At 58.1% G+C, this 18,932-nt stretch overlaps 2 protein-coding genes across 7 annotated transcripts; one reads left to right on the forward strand and one right to left on the reverse strand.

Moving 5' to 3' along the window:
* Nucleotides 1–733: 733 nt before the first annotated feature.
* On the forward strand, nt 734–2,416 carry LOC416197 (proteinase-activated receptor 2-like). Its single transcript, XM_004944760.5, has 2 exons — nt 734–815; nt 1,407–2,416. Exons 1-2 carry the CDS (start codon nt 734–736, stop codon nt 2,414–2,416), a joined length of 1,092 nt encoding a protein of 363 aa, XP_004944817.4.
* A 225-nt stretch (nt 2,417–2,641) lies between these two features.
* Nucleotides 2,642–18,752, reverse strand: ARAP3 (ArfGAP with RhoGAP domain, ankyrin repeat and PH domain 3). 6 transcript variants are annotated; one of them, XM_015293631.4, is made up of 34 exons: nt 18,630–18,752; nt 16,445–17,379; nt 15,914–15,972; nt 15,577–15,650; nt 15,373–15,437; nt 13,392–13,661; nt 13,080–13,149; nt 12,196–12,316; nt 11,821–12,008; nt 11,409–11,515; nt 10,847–11,046; nt 10,671–10,756; nt 10,374–10,556; nt 10,006–10,162; nt 9,618–9,734; nt 9,377–9,530; nt 9,102–9,204; nt 8,814–9,012; nt 8,681–8,744; nt 8,259–8,422; nt 7,911–8,123; nt 7,536–7,641; nt 6,935–7,082; nt 6,731–6,799; nt 6,395–6,469; nt 6,160–6,274; nt 5,912–6,040; nt 5,666–5,799; nt 5,479–5,561; nt 5,343–5,378; nt 4,738–4,801; nt 4,525–4,662; nt 4,294–4,332; nt 2,642–3,768 (listed from the first exon to the last, which is right to left on the reverse strand). In XM_015293631.4, the coding sequence occupies exons 2-34, from the start codon at nt 17,338–17,340 to the stop codon at nt 3,187–3,189; spliced, it is 5,208 nt and encodes a 1,735-aa protein (XP_015149117.2). In that variant the 5' UTR covers nt 17,341–17,379; nt 18,630–18,752; the 3' UTR covers nt 2,642–3,186. The 6 variants fall into 6 exon arrangements, with proteins under 6 accessions (XP_015149117.2, XP_015149114.2, XP_040503002.1 ...); XM_015293628.4 differs by having other exon boundaries at nt 15,914–15,975; XM_040647068.2 differs by having other exon boundaries at nt 15,914–15,975; nt 16,445–17,403.
* Between the last annotated feature and the right edge of the window lie 180 nt (nt 18,753–18,932).

The raw sequence follows: 18,932 nt of genomic DNA on the forward strand, positions 1-18,932 counted from the left end.
TGGCTGAGCCCTGCCATGGGAACACGGGTTTGGTGCAGTGCAGTGCCACAGTGCTCTTCAGTACCCCCTGTCCCCTATGTCCCCCACACCCTCCTGTCCCCATCCCCCTTTATTACTCCTCCTTCTGCTGCCACTTTCATCCCATGCTCTGCCCCCGCAGGGCTCCCCACTGTCCCCTCTGTCCCTCCATGGTCCTTTGGCCACGGTTTGGCATTTTCTATGTGTGATGCTTTGTCCGGGGCTGTGTCACCAAGCTGTCACTCCCCCCTGCTTCAGGAGGACACAGGGAGCTGAGAATGTGGAGTGGAGCCACCCAGAACCCGCTTGGTGGCAGGAAGGGGACAGAGACAAATCAGGCTCCTCTGGCCGACCAACTCCATTGAACTCAGTGCACATCTGCTCCAGATGTGCCTCTGCTGCCCTTGCCGGGAGATGTCCACTGTCACCTGCTGTGGTTTGCAAACCATCACTTCACAGCTACGTAACGTCTGCTTCCTCTTTCTGGTGGCTGGAAAGCCCCATCCTCATGGGTCTCAGTGACATCCGCGAGACGATCACACTTGATTGTCACATTTTGCCTTTGGCAGCAGGGGAGAGTGGCAGCGTGCGCACAAGAGGCAGAAGAGAAAGAGGAGGAACTCGGTGGACATCCTGCTGCGGTAACGTGTGGCTGGGCCAGCCCTGCCAGAGGCACTCACGGGGACGCAGCTTTTGCAGAGGCCACCCCACAGATATGGCCCGGCTTGTGACATCGCCTGGATTTGCTGGCTTTTGTGTCACCCTCCTGCTCGGCTTGGCCACCCAGCTTCCCCTGGGTAAGTGTCCTGGTGGCTGTTCCCTGGCATGGAGACGCGGGTGAGGTGGGCAGAGGCTGAATGTGGGTAGGGGCAAAGGGGCAGAGCAAGGAGTCCTTGTGGGGCATGCTAAGACTTGGAGCTTGGAGGGGGTGGCTGTATGTCAGGGGGACAGCTCAGGTACTGTAGACCCTTGGGATGACTCAGGCCCTGCTATGGGAGGACATCTTCCCCTGGTCCCCATGCGTAGTCCCATAGGCACACTGTGCATGCAGTGCTCCAAAAACACAGGGTTTGTGGGTCTGCAATGCCCTGGGGAGCAGAGGCAGCTCAGTACTGGGATACATGGGATGATGCACAGGTGGCTGTGTCCGAGCTCTGTCCTGGTGTTGGTGCCCATGTCCCCCAGACCGGGGCACAGCCATTCCTAGGTCCCATCCCCCAGCAGATGCTCAGGGTTCCCGTGCCCCAAAGGTGCCATGGGACAGAGAGACAACAGCTCCTGGTGGCTCTGTGGGGAGGTGTCCCTGGACAGCTGCCATGAGGACCCAGCTGGGGAAGGGCACTGGGAGGGTATTCTTAGCCCAGCCTGACTCCTTGTGTCCTCTGTAGCACATGGCAAAGGGCGGTCGTTTTTGCACCTGACCCCCCATGAAGAAGCTGAGTGCCCCGATGCCTCTCTGGAATCCTTCCTCAACAGCACCACGACCACCATCCTCCTCCCCACCCTCTACTCTGTGGTGCTGCTCGTGGGGCTGCCTGCCAATGCTCTGGCCTGCTGGGTCCTGGCCAAAAACTTCAGGAGATGCTCCAGTAGCCTCTTCCTGCTCAACCTGGCTGCTGCTGACCTCCTCTTCATCCTCCTCCTACCCTTCAAGATCTCCTACCACCTCCTGGGTAACCACTGGCTCTTTGGGGACTACCTCTGCCGCACCATGGTAGCGCTTTTCTATGGGAACATGTACACCTCCATCCTCTTCCTCACCTGCATCGGAGTGGAGCGCTATGTCTCTGTGGCCCACCCATTCCTCTGGAAGGGCTCCATGGGGACGTGGGGCAGGGCAGGCATCTGCGTGGCCATCTGGCTGCTGGTGGGGCTGGGTGTGAGCCCGCTGCTATTCTACCCACAGACAGAGCACATCTCGAAGTTGAACATCACAACGTGCCACGATGTCCAAGGAAAGGACAATTTCTTCCAGCACTATTTCCTCTGCCTGGTGGGGCTGGGCTTCGGTGTGCCTTTTGTGCTCATGATCATCTCTCACGGCTGCATCCTGGCCCGGCTGCTGGGCAAGCAGAATAACTACAGGCACGTAGTGCGCGTCCTGGTTGTGGTCCTGCTGGCCTTCCTCCTCTGCTTCACCCCCAGCAATGTGCTGCTCCTCATGCACTACCTGCGGCAGGACACGGGCTGCAACAACATCACCTACAGCTGGTATGCCCTGGCCTTGGCCTTCAGTGCTTTTAACAACTGCTTTGATCCCTTCCTCTATTTCTACGTCTCCAAAGATTTTCGGGGCTGGATCCGGGACGCTGGCTGCTGTCTCTGGGGGCTGGGGACAAAGGGGGAATGGAAGAAGGCAGCCTTGCCCCTGCGGTCCAGCGAGCAGAGCCAGCTGTAGGCAGGGCTAGGGACACTGCCGTGATCTCCACATGGAGAGGACCTTTCTGCAGCTCCAGCCCAGGGTTCAACCCAGCTGACCCTGTGCCGTTGAGAACATCCCCATAGCGGACAATCACCTCTCCAAGCCCTCTGTTATCCTCCTACTGCATAGTCCCATCCCTGTCTCTGCCACCCCCATCCCCACCTGGTGCTCCCCTCACACACCTTGGAGTTACTGAACCCCTTAGAATCCAAATAAACCTTTATTTCTCCCTGATGTTGCAAGGAGCAGGTATAAACACCCCAGATAAGCAGAAGCCACCCTCCATCACCAGGACCACGCGCTGTGCACACGTGGCCAGCTCTGCTGCTGGGGACCACCCAAAATACACTGTGATGTACGCAAGAAGGGATAGCGGGGGCAAATGGGTGCCTTGCCCAGTGGAACTGGGGCTGGGAAGGGGATGCTGGGCAGAGCTCAGGGTGCTGATCGCAGGGTGATAGCTTCACTCTGTGTACCCCATGTCTCTGACATTGCGTGTCCTCAGCCCATACTTGGAGCGCTGCAGTTCTGCTTTTACTTTCCCTTTGACTTGCTTCCCTCGGCGCTGAGACTGGCGGCGGTGGCTGATGTGCTGCCCACGCATGGAGACATGCGTGATCCCCGTCTGTCTGTCCCCGCTCCCAGCCCAGCCCCGGGGTGAGGCTGGGAGGAGGGTACCCACTCTGTGACACTGTCACTGCTGCCACAAGATGTGACTTGACCCCCAGGTCAGTGGCCACTCCAGTTCATGTGACCGGCTGGCCTGACCCTGTCCCTGTCCCCGTCCCTTGTGTCTGGCCGTCACTCTTCTTGAGGATGATGCTGCTGAGCTCCTGGATGAGTTTGTCGCTGATGGGTGAGGATGGCTGTGCGCTCCTCTTCTTGGTGCTGATGGAGGTCTCGGGGCTGGAGCTGTGCCCCAACACTGCAGTCTGCTCCTGATCCCTGGCCAGCACTGTGGGTGGCTCCAGGTTCCTCTCCAGAGAGGCAGTCAGGGTGGCTCTGAGCCCACAGGATGGGGCTTTGTCACACTCCAGGTTCAAGCCCCGTTCGAGGGATACAGCCTTGGTGACGGAGGGAGCTGGCAGCCTCTGTGCTGGGCTGGGAGGCAGTGAGGAGCGCAGCACAGGGGCCGGGGGCTGCTCAGGAGATGAGGATGGCTTCTGGGATCTGTCCATGGTGGGTACAGGCGAGGGGTCCGCCAGCAGCCCCCGTTGCAGCTCCAGTGTGGCCAGCTCAGGAAAATTGCCCACCTCTTCGTAGACGGGCTCGGTGTCCACCTCCTTCTCTTGTTGCTCCTCCAGGGAGTCCTGATGCACCTTCATGGGCTGGGGACACAGGGATAGAGTGAGACAGTGCCCAGCACAAGGGTGCTGCCTGGGGAGCTGAGCTGCCTTGCTGTGGGGCTGATGCTCCTATGGGGCACACATGCCGCTCTGGGTCTCTGGACACGCTCCTGCTGCTCTTTTGGCCAGTGGAGCCACTTGGCGCTCATCTGGGATCAGATCCATGCCACCAAGTGAAGGCACTATTTCCATAGCCCCTAACAGTGTTGGGATGTAGGGCCATAAGTGTCCATGCAAGAAGCCAGGTGAGGCAAGACCAGGTGTGTATAGAAACAACCTGATGGAAAGCAGCACCCAAACCTGCTGCCTTGCATTTCTTATGCTCAGCCCCTCTGGAGGGTGCTGGGAACTGGGTTGGACCTCTTTGCTCATGGGCATGCACAACAGGACCGTGCACAGGACACACAGGACAGTGGATGCAGTGCGTGCAGCACAGACGCATCCCCCGGAGCCAGGATGCACAGTGCAAAGCCAGCACAAACATGCCCCATGCACGTGGGTACTTACAAAAAACATGGACAAAGTCCTTCGTGTGTGCAGACGGCGCTAGAAACAGAGGAGACAGGCAGAGATAAGCACCTGGTGGCAGGGATGTGGGGACACCTGCCTACGCAGGTGGGGGGATGGCGGACATGAGCGCAGCATATAGCACACACACAGGGACACACACCCAGAGCGCCTGTTTGAGTGGGCACAATGACATGGGTGGGTTCAGGAACACAGGTGCCAGACTCTTACCAGGGTCTGGTTGGCAGAGAGCATGGTGGCATCGGTGCTGTCTCCGTGCAGGGGAACCAGTGGCATGGTGCCGAACTTCTGCTTGGCGAGGTCAGAGGAGGAGCGGCGGCGCATGATGACGGGGCGTTGGTCATCGTGCTGCATGCCAGGAGTACAGGGTCACACCGGGCTGTCCTGCTGGCCCCCTGCCCACCCAGCCTTGCCTGCACTCACCTGAGCCTTGAGGATGCTGGTGATCCAGTCCCACAGCTCCGCCTGCCCTGTGCACACCAGGTACCTGCAGGAGAGCCAGATGAGAGTTGCAGGCAGCAGGGACAGCAGGGTCCTGGTCCCCCTGACATCTTGCCTGCAAACCCAAGGCTGCCAGCACAACTCTCCTTGGTGGGCATCCCTGGGAACAGCCTCCAAACTCCCTGTATGTCCAAACAACAGCTCTGGTGTGAGGCAACAGCTGCACCAGGCCCTGGAAAGCAGCTCTGCTCAGAACCCTGGAGCACCCTTGTTTGGGCTGCATGGGGATGAAACAGTGGTGGGGCAAATAGTGGAGGGTGGCACAGCCCTGCAGGTGGCACAGACCCGTTAATGGCATGCACCAAAGTGCTTGGAGATGTCTGGGGGCTCAGAGGTGGATTTCCCCTAAAGCCTGGTCCTCACCTTGTGCCCAGGCAGCACATGCACTCACCTCTTTGACCCTTGGGTACCCCAGCCAGCCACCAGTTCAGCCCTGACCCTAGGACCCTGCAGCACCAAATTTGGCTGTCCTGATCCCACTAAACCTGGGGACACCTAGCCCTGCATGGACTGGGACAGATACTCACAGCTGCTGCTTGTCCATGCTCAGCGTGAAGCCCCACCTGGGAAAAGGAGGAGTCAGTCAGTGGGGTGGCATGACCCAGCAAAGCACTGTGCAGGGATTGCATGCTCCACAGCCCCATCCAGGATGCTCCAACTCACGGTGCTGGTGGCTTCAGCTTCTTCCTAATGCCCATGTAAACCTTGGCTACATCCAGCGGCCACTCACGCTCCGGCTTAGCACTCTGGGGACGAAGAGTCCAGCTGACCTTTGTGGCCATCCTAGTGCCACCATAGTCCCCAGGGTCCCCCTCCCCACTTCCCTGGCCCCATCGTGTCCGCTCCGTACCCTCTTCTCCTTGAGTAGCAGCAGCTGCCGGTCGCGGATGACAAAGTAGCGCTCGTGGAACTTGTTCCCCAGAAGCTTGGGGGGCTCCTCACGGCATTTCAGCAGCCCACACTTGGGGCTCTCACGCTTGGCACCTGCCCAGTGGAAGAGATGTGGGTCAGGGGACTGGGAATATCAGGGGAAGTTCCACTGTGAGTCCTGGCTGGAGCCACCCATGGGTGATGGGCCCATCCATTGTCACCACACCTGTGAAGAGGCAGCTGCCCTCGCCGATGGGGACCTTCCTCACCAGTAGATATGCAGCACTGGGCTCCGGTAGCTTGCACCACTGCAACGCCTGCTCCAGAACCTTCTCCTTGGGGTGCAGGGGCCGTTCTGGGAATGCAGGGACACCATTACTGCTGTGTCCTTTCCCTTTTCCAGCCACCATCCTCCCTGCTGCTGACAGAAAATTCCCCCAGAGCATCCCATCACACTGTACCCATGGTCCTCACCCAGCTCCCCATTCTCCAGGACCTCGAAGGTCAGCCAGATATCCAGACTAGCTGCCACATTGCGCATCTCCAGCACCTGGTTGGTGAGCTCCTCTGCTGTCATCGTGGGGGACACCTGGGGCCAGACACATAGGAAGATCAGATAGGTAGTGGCAGAATGGGACCTGGGAACAAGCTGTGCCAGGAGCCCATGTCCCACTGTCCTTCCTTGATGTGTCTGTCCTTTGGGACTCACCTTCAGGGTCACACAGCAGTCAGGCAGCTTCTGCTCCAGGTAAACCTCAATGATGAGATCCCCAGCCTGTGAGAGCTGTGGGAGAAGGATGGCATTGGTGCCATGATGGCATGGGCACTGTGCACATCTGATCCCAGGTATTTTGGGGAGTGGGATTTGGGCTTGCGCCTCAAGGTGATAGGAGAGTAGAGAAGGGTGAAAGTCCCTTCTGCAAGTGTTTGGTCTCAGTGTGGGGAGATTTGGGACAGTGGGGGCTCAGAGTGGACACCTGATGGTCCTTATCTTTCCCATCAGGCTGGGCCCCTGATGTGGGGAGAGCAAGCACACCCCAGGTACCTGGGTGTCCTTCCAGGTTGTGATCAGACTGTTCTCCAGATCCATCTGAGACACCTGGTCCTCATCGATCTGCCAGGGAAAGAGAGGAGATGCATGGCATCAACATGGAGGCGGCTGTGGGTGGGAGCAGGGCCAGGATGGGCGATGCAGAGTGAGGAACAGGGGGCCAGCATGGGTGGAGGCAAAGGGACAAAGACAGCTCACGTTGAAGATGGTGACGTAGTTGTCAATGAGGTCTTCCATCACCTTCACCTCGTGCTCGCCTTTGCCATCAGTCTGGAAGAGGCTGGGCGCGAAGAGCAGTGACAGGTTCTTGGTGCTCATCTGGTTGAGGTCTGCACACTTCTGCACTCTGAGCAAGGAAGCATGGGGGTGAGGAGCTGGCCAGGTCCGGAGGTGTGCTAGCCCCAGCTGCCCACTTCCACTCAAAAACCATCCCCATTCTTTCCAGCTCCCCACATCTGTTAGGCATGAAATTCCTGTTTCCAGGACTGCAGGCTGCCATCACACAGTGCTCTGAGCCAGGGGATGGGAATTTGTTTCTTTCCCCTTTTTCTGTGTGCCCTTGGTGAAGCTGACATCTTACAAGGGTGCGTTCCCCACTCCCAAACTTCTCTACTGCTGTAGGACAACTTTGGGAATGTTTGAGCTGCCATGCATGCTCAGCATTTCCCAACACCAGTCTAGGGCACTGGGCTCTGCCTGGAACCCAAGAATAAAAGCCAGCATTCTCTGGGAAATGCCACCCTGTGTGCTGGCCTTGGGGGCACTATCAGAACGGGGGACCCATGGGGAGGTGGCTGACCGATAGAGGTGCCCAATCAGTGCTGCCAGGGTCTTGCGGTTGAGGCGAGGCAGGCGATGGATGAGCTCCTTGTACCGCTCCAGGCGTTGGGGCTTGGAGGAGATTGCTGGAAGAAGGAGAAATCATGGGCCATAAAATCATATCATATGGCTTAGGTTAGAAGGGCCCTTAAAAATCGTCTAGTTCCAGTCTCCCTGCCGTGGACCAGATCAAACTACCTAGAGCCCCATCCAAGATGGCTTTGAACACCTCCAAGGATGCAGCATCCAAAACTTCTTTGGGCAGCCTGTTCCACCATTCTTGGGTCTGATGGTCCCAGAGCTGACATGCCAATGGGACCACATTTTGGGCAAACAGATGGGGTGAGGAACATACCTGCAGCCTCCTTCCACTGTGGGTGCAGCTCCAGGGTAAAGACGGGGTCCTCCAGCTCACGGAAGAACCTCTTCAGCACATCAGTGACATCCTCAATGAAGTTATCGCTGATGCGCAGTTTGACATTGCGAGCGTCCCGTCGAAACTCCTCCATCAGTACCTTGATCCGGGACTTGGCTCCGTTCTTGCGGTAAATCCCCTCATGGCGCAGCCCTGGGGAAGGGAGGCAGGATCACGAGACCTGATGCTGCTCAGGGAGTCCCCACCAGGGAGGATGTCAGGTGGGTGATGCTTCCTATCCAGATGCATCAGTCACACCATGAGTACTGGGCATGGTCCCATGCTCACCGTACTGCGTGATGAAAGCGATGCAGCTGTCCACAATGATGGGGATATCCCCACGGCTCAGCTGCTGGTCCCGCAGCGCATTGCCCCGGCCCCCTGCTGATGCCTGAATGTCAGCATACCAGGCTGCCGTGTCTGCCCGCGACAGGCCCTGCAGGTAAAATGTCCTGAGAACGACAAGGGCGGTGAATTGGGAATTAAGGTCTCCAGGGATGTGTGTTGTCCCCTCCTGCCCCATATGCCAGGCTGAGCCAATGAACACCCACTCCTGAGGGATCCCAAGCTGGGGTGACCTCTGCAAGCCCCTTGGCCACAGCCATGCCACCCCACCAGCATCTCCACAGTGGATTCAGTATCATCCTCTATGCGCACACCGGTACCTTCACCCCAGCACCTTCTCCACCCTTCCTATGCTCAACTCTCACCTCCCCATCTCCACCAACACCAGCATCTCCTTCTTCTCTGGCATTTCTGCAGGGGGCACCAGACCTGTGTGGGGACAGGAATGAGCTCAGAGCCAGACACATCCACCACCGCATGCTCAGCCTGGGCACTCACTGAGCTCCTGCAGCCGCCGAAGGTTGATGCTGTCCTCAGCCCCATCCTCCTCAGCAGGGCAGATGAAGAGGTGGGCTTTCTGCAGGATGAAGAAGGCTCGCTGCCAGCGCTCGGGATTGAGCATGCACTTGTAACGTAGCTGGCCCACACGTTGGAATTCATAGCCCAGCAGGCAGTGACAGCTCACAGGAGTGAACCACTGTGGTATGAAGCAAGAGGTGAGATGGGGAAGGCAGGGCTCAACCTGTGCAAGGATGGGGACAGCAGCATGGACAGAGCCCAGCTCACCTTTCCAATGGCGCTGGCCCATGCCTGCAGCGTATCAGCACTGTCGGCCCCCAGCTGCTGCACTTTTTCCCCAGTGAGGAAAAGCTCAAGGATAAAGTGAAACCTGCAGGGGATGAACCCACCTGTCAGGGCTGCTCCCACCCTTCACCCAGGGGTGCTCTGCATGTGTCCAGACACCGAACACTGAGTGATGCCCATCCCTGCCCCCTGCATGCCCTTGGGCTCTCCAGGCTTGCAGGTCCACCCACACCAGGACAGGGACATCCTGGAGGTACCTCTCAGTGGGACCAGGACTGGAGATGGGCTGGGCTCTGCTCACGCCCAGGGAGAGCAGATCCCCACTCTGGATGTGGCTCAGGGGCTCAGTGCATTTCTCTGTCTCGAAGATGAGCAGGGCTCTCTCCAATGAGCACCAGACACGCTGGAAGTCTGTGAGATGGAGGAGTAAGTGGTATTGGAGTGGGAACCCCACACTTTCAGACACACTCCCCATTTTTCCACACTCCCCATACTTACCGTCTCTGCTCTTCTTGGCACCTGGGAGGCGGGGGTGGGCCATGGACCGGTGCAGGTACCCACTGTGTGCCACCGGCTGCGTGATCTCATTGTATACACCCTCTGGACCTGGTACCCCTGCGAGGAAGGGCATCAAATGGGCACTCCCCAAAATGTGGGAACTAGGGGGCAGTGAGTCCCTTGCTTGTGTAGGTGTAGGCAAAGGAGTGCTCCAGGCATGAGGGAATCCCAAAAAAAGGGGATCCAGAAGTGGATACTGCCCTGCCCCATTCCAGAAGAGGGGTGCAGTGGGTCTGGCACTTGGTGCCCTGGCTGTCCTGAGCTCTGGGACACTGGGGCAGTGGCAAGAAAGAAACCGCCCTATCACAACTGAAGGGGATTGAGTTACCTGCATGGTTCCTTTTGCTTTCCAGGTCCCACCATGGCTCAGCCACAGGGGTTATGTCAGGGGCTGTGGGGTCAGCTGCCAGCCCAGCCTCCGCAGCAGAGAAGAACTGCAGGATGGTCTTGAGCAAGCTTGGTCCTGCCACTGCAGTGCACAGTGCCTGGGATGAGACATACACCCATAGGGACCATATCCTGGCTGATGGAAAGCCCATCCCACTTCAAGGATCACAAGATCCCACCCAAACCCAGCATAGGGATACAGGCACATCAGACAAGCAGAACGTGCTGACACCTCAGACTGAGTTTCAGAGTCATTCCTGTCATTCCCAGCACCCTGGCACCCCACACACACCCTGAGGTGGCCCCTACCTGCAGAACGTCCTCGTGGGAGGCATAGTGTGGATGGGGCAGGCGGTACCTCCCATCTCGGTACTTGCGGGAGATGAAGTCCCGTCTCTGCTCAGTGCTGGCATCTGGGTGGAGAACCTCTGTGGCAGGGATGCGGGCAGCCCAAAATCTGTTGGCTCGGTCATTGCCCAGCACAATGAAGAGCTGTGGGAGAGACCTGAAGTCAGCAGCAGGCAGAGCAGGATACCCAGCATCCCTGCATCAGAGTGGAGCTCATGGGACTTCTGTGCTGCCCACAGAAGCCCTGAGCACCTCTACCTGCACGATTTCATTGGACCAGACACTGGTGTCGAGCTTCAGGCTTTGCACCTTGGAAATGTTGGAGCCCAGGCTGCGATGCTGCCCTGTGGGGAGCAGGCAAGTGAGCAACCCATGGCCCTGACCACACCCAGGGGGTACCCACACCCTGCCCACCCCTGGGGAGAAGCACCGGCCTGCGCACTGCTTGCAGATGACCACACAAAGGTTGATGGATGCCCAGTCGGGGCTGTGAGCCCAGCAGTCTGCACAGTATCTGTTGGCTTTGTTGGACCAGATCTTCTCCGCCACCTCATAGTCATAGAGCGTCTCAGCTATGGCCTCCTGCAGGGCCTCCATCCACTCCCGTTTCTCCCGCTCTGACTCTGCCACAAAGCTGCAGCACCAGCAGCCAATACTCACATATCATGTTCCAGCTGCCAGGTGCTCTCTGAACAGTTCCCATCCCCATTCCCAACCCTGCTCCCATTCCCATCCCCATCCCTGTTCCCATCCCTGTCCCCATCCCCATCCTCATTCCCATCTCCAACCCTGTTCCCATCCCCATCCCCATTCCTGTTCCCATCCCCATCCCCATCTCCATCCCCATTCTCATCTCCAACTCTGTTCCCATCTCCATTCCCATCCCTGTTCCTATCCCAGTCCCTGTTCCCATTCCCATTCCCATTCCCCTTCCCATCCCCATCCCCATCCCCATCCCCATCCCCAGTCCCATCCCCATCCTCATGCCATTGGTACCTGAATATCTTGGAGGGGGTGATGAGTTCGAAGGTGCGGTTCTTGGCTTCACGGATGGTGGAGCCACGCATCTCAATCATGCAGATGCCAATGCCCATTTTAAAGAACTGCAAATCAGAGCAATGCCCATTCTGGCTCTGCACCCTGACCCCAGCACCCAGACCACCAAGACCTGGGACCTTTCATTCCATCCCATCTGATCAAGATTAAAGCATCTTGCAAATATGTTAATCTTAAAATTAAAGGCCTTGCTGGGTCAGGTGTGCTGGTAAAGCAATTTGAGCAAAACCCACTTGCTGTAGTTTAGGGCACACTGTGCAAACTGGAAATGAGGCAACCAGAAGAAAACAACAACAGGGTGCTAAGACACTTCAGCATACAGGAGGTGGGGGTTTCTGTGGTTGCCACCAACCTGCTCACTCTTGTACAGCCACATCTCAGGCAGGCTGAGGACTGCAAACACTTTGGACTTCTGTCCCTTCAGCTCCAGGGTGCCCGACTTCTGGCAGTGAGCCGTGTTGAGGGGCCGCGGCCGAGTGCCCACCAGGTGCTGATCCATCACCTTCTGCTGCAGCGTGGAGCACCACTCATTCCTCTGGGCTGCAGGGAGGGCAGGGATGGAGGAGTGGGACTGAGCCCATCCCTTCACCCCAGCATGGCCAGAGCACGGCAGGGATAGGTGTTCCTCACTTGTCTCAGCCAGTGTGGGGACAGGGTGGGAGCTGCAGGACAAAGGGAGGGATCGTTTCTTGGGAACTGATGGTTCTCAGCTTGGGTTTTCACTCACCCTCATTCTCAGCACGGAAGACAAAGATCCGGTGGCTGGTGACGACCTGGAACTTGTTGTCCTTGGTGGAGCGAACCATCTCAATGACGGGCAGTGGGATCACACCCTTGGGGTAGGGTTCCTGGAAGGAGCAGCAGGTGTGGTCACCCCACTTCCCCCTTCCTGCAGGGTATCCCTATGCCCTATTACTCCTGCATCTGCTTCACTGGGCATACTGGTGCCAAAGTCCCAGTAAGGGACAGGGCAAGGCTGGCTGCAAGCCTCCTGTGATAGCAGCTACTCCAGGGCAATGCATGGCCCCTCTCTCTTTGTGTTCCACTGACACAGTGTGAGGCTGGACCCTGGGCACAGAGACATAGTGACTCCACTGTGGTGATGCCAGAGTTGTGATGGATCCTCACACAAGGGGGACAAGGGGGCATGGTAGATCACATGGTGTGACAGAGTGACAGATTGGCTGAGGTTGGCAGGGACCCTTGGGACCATCTGGTCCCACCCATGCTCAAACAGAGACACCCAGAGCAGGGTGCCCATGACCACCTCTAGCCTGCTTTTGTATATCTCTAAGGACACGGTGTCTCCAAGGATGGAGATTCCAAAGATGGAGTCCTCTCAACCTCTCTAGATCCCACTGCTAGTGTCCATCACCCACACATCACAGAAGTGCTTCCTGATGCTCAGAGTTCCAATTTGTTCCTGTTGGCTCTTGTCCCATTGGGCAGAGCCTGGCTCTGTTCTCTTTGCATGCTCCCTTCAGGTACTTATACAAATGGATGAGATCCACCTGAGCCTTCTCCAGTCTGAACATCCCCAGCACTCTCAGCCTTTCCTGCTCAGGTGGCACAGCACAGCCCCTCTTCTGCCTACATTCCGCCCACTCTCACCTTCTCACTGCTGAAGTACATTAGGTTCTTCCCATCAAAACGGACATAGCGCCTCTGGAAGACATAGTTCCTGTTGGTAAGGCAGAAAAACGGGCTGTTAGGAGACAGATGGTCCCCCAGGTGCCCCACAACTGCACACAGACCCCACATCTGCACAGACCCCAGGACAATGCACAGGAATCCTTGCAACACCAAGACCCAAGAAGCACCCGATGGCTCCGGGAGACCCAGAGGTGAGGTGCCCACCTCACCAGCCTTGCCCAAAGGGACTTTAACAATGGGGACCCGTCACTACTTATGTTGAGCACGTACCCTTGCGGGGACAGTTTGTCCAACCAACCGCTGAGCATGGCGGGCCGGGGCTCAGACAGTGAGGTGTAGCTTGCATAGGGGGAGATGGTCAAGTCATCCAGGACCTCGTCGGGGTAGAGGTGGGGTGGCAGGCTGAATGGGGTGCCCTTGGCCCGTGGAGCATCCACAGTGGAGTATCCCTCTGTATCGTTCTGGACGATGCGCTCGATGAGCCTGGTCCGTGTCTCCTCATCCTCACTCCTCCCCTCACTGCTGTATTCACTGCTTGTCCTGCAAGGAGTGGGGCCATGAGAAAATCAGGAGATGTTCCATATTGCTTCTGGCCTCATCATGAGCTCCTTGGGGTACAGATCTGATAGGGTCTTTGCATCTCCATGAGTGGGAATGGAATGAGGGCTTGGTGGTCACCAAGATCTTGGCGCTGGGAGCTCCATGGGTCCTCCTCACGCACAGCTGAAACACTTTGCAAAGCTCTTGGAAATCACAGTCATAGAATGGATTGGGTTGGAAGGGATCTTAAAGATCATTTAGCTTCAAAGGAAGGACAGACTGCTGGGCAGGTGGAGCTCCTACACCAGCCTCGTTTTCGTGGGAAGCTGTGGTTAGAGAGGGCCTGGTGAGCCTACCCAGCCATAACAATGACAGGAAATTACAAAAATAAACCATTAAGCCTGCCCCTTCCCTCAGTCCTGTCAGCCAGGAGCTTTTCTTTCCCCAGAAAGGAAACAGACTGGAAAATGTCAGGTGGTCACATGGGAGCTGCCCAGGCATGATGACGATGGGCAGGAAGAGGCCCATAGCAGCAGGGACACCTCGGCAATGGGACCTGACTCCAGGACAAAGACCAGGCTCCAGGAAAAGCAGCAAGGGTGTTCCCAACCCTGGCACTGCCTCTGCCTGAATTGGAGCCTGAGGGTCTCCATTGCCCCATGGAGGAGGATTTGGAGGTCATAAGTGCCATGAGGAGGGCAGAAAGGCACCTGCCAGCCACCACAGCTTCAGTCCCAGGAGCAGGGGTCATGAGACAGAGCCAGTAGAAGGATCTACAGGAGGGATTTCTAGGTTTGCAAAGACTGGAGGGTGACAGCTGGGGTGCACTGAGCTGGGCAGCCTCAGCCTGCTGCTGCTCATATGGCAGAGTTGGTGGAAGATGAAGGATTAGTAATGGAGGACAGACAAGGAGCCATAGGTGGATCTGGTTTCAGGTGAGGCTATAGGGCAGGCAGTCAGCCTGCTGGCGGGCACCTGGTGGCTGGCAGGGTCACATCACGCCTGGGATTTCATGTCCTGCAGGGAAGGAGCCTTGAGGCATGGGGAGAAATGTTTAGAGTGGGTATCTCAGAAGAAAAGCATGGGAACACCTGTCCCATTTGGTCCAGGAGCAGATCCCAGAAGGTCTGCAGAGGTTTTTACTCTCTTCAACTCTCCGAGCCCTAGTAAGAGGAAAATCCTATCAAGACTGCTTCTGACACCATGGTGGCTTTTCCCAGTAGACCCATGCTGCAAACACTCCCGGGATGCACTATCAGTGCTGTAGGCACCCCGTCCATGCCCTCGGGATGCTCAGGGTTTCAGATTCCTACAAGCTCCAAACAGAGACTGCAAACAGCTCTCAGTCCTGCTCTGCATTGCAGGATCAGAGACTGCAGCTCCTTCCCAGCCACAGAGTCCTGTTCCCAGGTATCTACAGTCCCCCACCTGTGACCCATGTGGCTGTGTCACTTGGGCTGACCATGCCCCTGGCTCAGACCAGGCTCTGGCACCAGAAACAAGAAGGCACAGCAGACACAAGAGCTGAAGGATGCAGAGCCACAGCTCAGCTCCCTTCTCTGCAAGCAACACAGGAAAAGTAACCCTCCCCGTCCGAAATGGGAAGAGCAGCTTTCCTTCCTCTTTCTGAGATGCTATCAGGACTCAGGGAAATTGCATTTTGAAAGCGTTTTTAAAGTCCCCTATGCACCCTCATCATTCTGTTGCCTACCTTTGTGTTTCTTGCTCCAGCTCAGTCACTGCTTCATAGCTCTGCCCAGAAGGGACATCTGTGCCCTGGGAGGAGACAGTAGTCAAACTTCAGCCTGTGCCACACTCCCACCAGCTGCAGCTCGCTGGCTCTCAGGAGGTGGGGGTACAGAGTGGCCACCGGTGATGCCAGGGGATAGATTTTGGCCCCATGGGCCCCTCTCACCTTCTGCTCCCGGGCTGGGACTGTGTTCCCAAAGGTGGTCTCACTGTATGGGCTGATGGGTGGCTCACTGAACTCTGCAGGCAGGGACATGGGGAGAAAAGGCCATCAGTGGTGCTGGAAAAGGACAACGACCTGCCAACACTGTGGGGACACCTATGGACCCCCCCAGAGTGATCCCCCATAGCACACCCCATCCAGTCAGGGCACCTGGTGTGACAGAGATATCAGCCCAAACCTACATGGGGCTGTGCTCTGGGTCCACACTTCCCCTGGCACCACCCTCCCTCTGGGCACACCATGGGGTCCCTACTACACACAGTGGCCCAGGGGCTCTCACCTGGTTTGCTGGCAGGTCTCTGTGGGATGGGGGGCAGACCCCCTCCAGGCCAGCTTGCCCTGCTGGAAAACAGGAGAGGGGTTACTGTAGCTGTGGCTGGGCTTTTACCCTTTTCTCCTCTCTGGTTTGAGGGTCTGGAAGCTGTGTCTGCCCGTTACTCAACCTGGACCTGTCCCCTGGGATGTGCAACAGCCCTGTCCCAGTGCCTGCTCTCTTCTACTTACTGAGGCTGCACCTCCTGGGGACACTTCTCCTCCCCCAGACTGATCCCCTCCAAAATCTCCCACCCTGTACCCCACTCAAGTCAGCCCCAGAGGTCCTGGCCAGCACTATTCCATGCTGGAAACCCCTACCCCTGCTGCTTTCATCATCCCTCCCCAAACCAGGGTGGGTCCCAGCCTCCCCATAGAGCGCATTCACCCCCCAACCTCCCCCGAGAAAGGCATGAGGAGGGCACTGCTCCCTAAGGATGAGGTTCTGAGGATGGGGAGCCCTTGCATCTGTCTTTCCTAAGGAGAAGCTTATGCTTACTTAGGCTTCTCGGCCAGCTGTGTCAGCTCCTGTGGGGACGGATCCTGTGTAAGTGCCTGGCCTCGGGGACTGTCCTCTTGTCCTGAGTCCTCCACAGGTGCCAGCGGTTGCTTGAACCCCTCGTAGATGACATTGGACACCATCTCCATCCTACCCTGTCCCACTCCTGGCACTGAAGGTGGTCTGACTGTTGCGCCCACAGCACTGAGCTCAGCCACTGGGACCCTATGTCTGAGCCGTGGTGGCACAGATGGGACACACAGGCAGGGCTTTTCTGGTGTCTCCTGTGTCTCTCCATGGTCTGGGACTGCGGGGAGCTGTGCCTCTTCCTGTGCACCCAGCCGGGATGTTCCTGTGCCCATGGTTGCCCCTGGGCTCTCCAGATCCGTGGAGCTCTCCCCTGGCACAAAGCCCTCCAGCACCACAAAGGCTCCTGCTGTCCCGTCCCTGTCCTGGCTGTGTGCTGCTGGTGTGGCTGCTGAGCCCTGCTCCAACTTGGGGCGGTAGAAAACTGTCCTCGGCTTGGGAACCGGCCTCACAAGAGGAGGATCCAGGTCCTTCTGCAGGAGCATCACTTGCCTGGGCACTGCATTGCATTTCTGCATCCCAAAGGCATCAGCAGCCACTCCTGGTTCTGCTTTTGTAGCATCCTCACCCATCTGGGGGGCTCGGGGGTGGGGGTCCCCAAGCAGACGTGTCTTCTCTGCCAGGTTCAGGATCCTCTTGCGGTGCCCAGTGGCGGTGATGCCAAGCTGCTGCAGTTGCTTATTGTCCAGCGCAGCGACATCTCGGGCCAGGTGGAATCCATGCTGCTTGAAAAGGTCCCGGTATCTCTCCAGGTGGATGGTGGCCAGCCAGTCTGCGATGTCTGAGTCAGGAGTGCACGGCGAGCTCATGGCCCTGTGGTGCCCCCGTGATGGTGTTCAGCCCATCATCTGGTGAAGGAGGGGATGAAAGAGCTGAGAAGGCAGTAGGAGGGAATTCGGGGGCTTGGCCACAACAGGATCCCCCCACCTCAGTGCCCTCCCATCAGCCTCTTACCTTCAGCACCCCAAGCCAGGACTGCATCCTGTTACTTCCCAGCCACAAGCCTCTCCTCCACCCCTCCCGGAGCTCCTTGTCCCACTTTGCCAGCACTCGAGCAACGTCAAGGCTGGGGGCTGCTCTGAGTGCAGGGACGGGATGGAGGGATGGGATGGAGGGGGCTGCTGATGGCGGCTGGGGGGCAGCAGCTGGGCCCCTCCCAGGGGACGAGCTCTGGTGCTGGCCGCCTCTGGGAGGGCTCTGCTGCCGGAAAGGCCAGACCATAATCTGCCGGCGAGGGCATGAGAGAGGTCAGCATGACTCACAGGCAGACCGAGGGGGATGGAACCCACAGGGCGGGCGCCCAGCACCGTGCCCACCCACCCAGGGACCCGCATCCCCAGATCCCTCGCTGGATGCAGCCGTGGGGCGCTGAGGGCCTTTTTCCCATGAATCATGCTGCTCCGCACTAAACCATCTGCGCTGAGTGTGCTGCCACTGGCTCTTTTTTCCAGTTCCTCCATTTCCCTCTATTGTTCAGCGCAGGCTTCCTTCCTGCTGCCTGTGCTCTCCCACGCATCCCCTGTCCCCCCCTCAGTGGGGGCTGCATCCCGGCTGTCCCAGGCTCCGCATTGCACTGCTGCCCACTGGTGTGACCATGGGAAGGGGTGTCATGGGGAGCACGGGGAGGAAGAATGGCTGTCGGGGAGTGTGCCCATGTGAGGGTGCAAAGGGGTGGCCATGCACTAGGCTGTGGTGACAAGGGACAGTACGCAGGAGATGGCTGGGAAGGGCGTGGGGAGCCGGGCATGGGGACACTGCAGCTGAAAGGCTGCTTGTTGATGGGGTGGAGATTGATGATCTGTGTGGGGTGGCTGTCCCCACTTCTGCCCAGCGGCTTTCTACTGAAATGGGGCAATTTCTCCCTTTCTCGTGGCCGTATCGCCCTGTGGGATCTGTGGGCAGCTCTGCTTCCCTGCCCTGAGACTTCCTCATGGGGCTGAGTGGGGGGTGCTGGGATGGCCCTTGGGGACAGCTCAGCTGTCACCTTTACAACTATCCCCTTCCCTATAGATCCATATTTGTACTGGGCACAAACCCTTCCCACAGAACTCTGTCCCCAAGCCTTCCCATCCCCTGCACCCTCGGGGCTGTCCCTCACCTCTGGGCTCAGCGGGGCCGGCTCCAGTGCAGCGGTGGCATGGTGGCAGGGCTGATGTCCAGGTGTCCCCACCGGGCAGGGGGCTCAGCCTGCAGCGACAGCAGCACCCAGCTTGTGCCTCCCACTGCTGGTCCCTCCTCCAGGCCAGCCCTCTGGTCCCCAGCCCTGTCCCCACCCCCCCGTCCTGCCTCTCTGCAGGCTCTGCCCTCCTCTGGGTGCTGCCCCTCAAACTTCATCTCCTTTGCTCCACCCTAGCGAGGGTCCTGTTTCCATTGCATGGATGGGCGCCCCTGGCTGCTCCCC

This window comes from Gallus gallus, chromosome 13 (assembly GCF_016699485.2).
Source record: "Gallus gallus isolate bGalGal1 chromosome 13, bGalGal1.mat.broiler.GRCg7b, whole genome shotgun sequence".
In the NCBI taxonomy this organism is placed as follows: Eukaryota; Metazoa; Chordata; class Aves; order Galliformes; family Phasianidae; genus Gallus; species Gallus gallus.

Coding starts and splice junctions, on each gene's coding strand:
- ARAP3 (XM_015293628.4), bottom strand. CDS start 17,340: ATGAGCTCGCCGTGCACTCCTGACTCAGACATCGCAGACTGGCTGGCC. Junction 11,516..11,820: donor GGCTGTACAAGAGTGAGCAG/GTTGGTGGCAAC, acceptor TCTGATTTGCAG/TTCTTTAAAATGGGCATTGG. Junction 8,423..8,680: donor GTGTTGGTGGAGATGGGGAG/GTGAGAGTTGAG, acceptor TGTCGTTCTCAG/GACATTTTACCTGCAGGGCC.
- LOC416197 (XM_004944760.5), top strand. CDS start 734: ATGGCCCGGCTTGTGACATCGCCTGGATTTGCTGGCTTTTGTGTCACC. Junction 816..1,406: donor GGCCACCCAGCTTCCCCTGG/GTAAGTGTCCTG, acceptor TGTCCTCTGTAG/CACATGGCAAAGGGCGGTCG.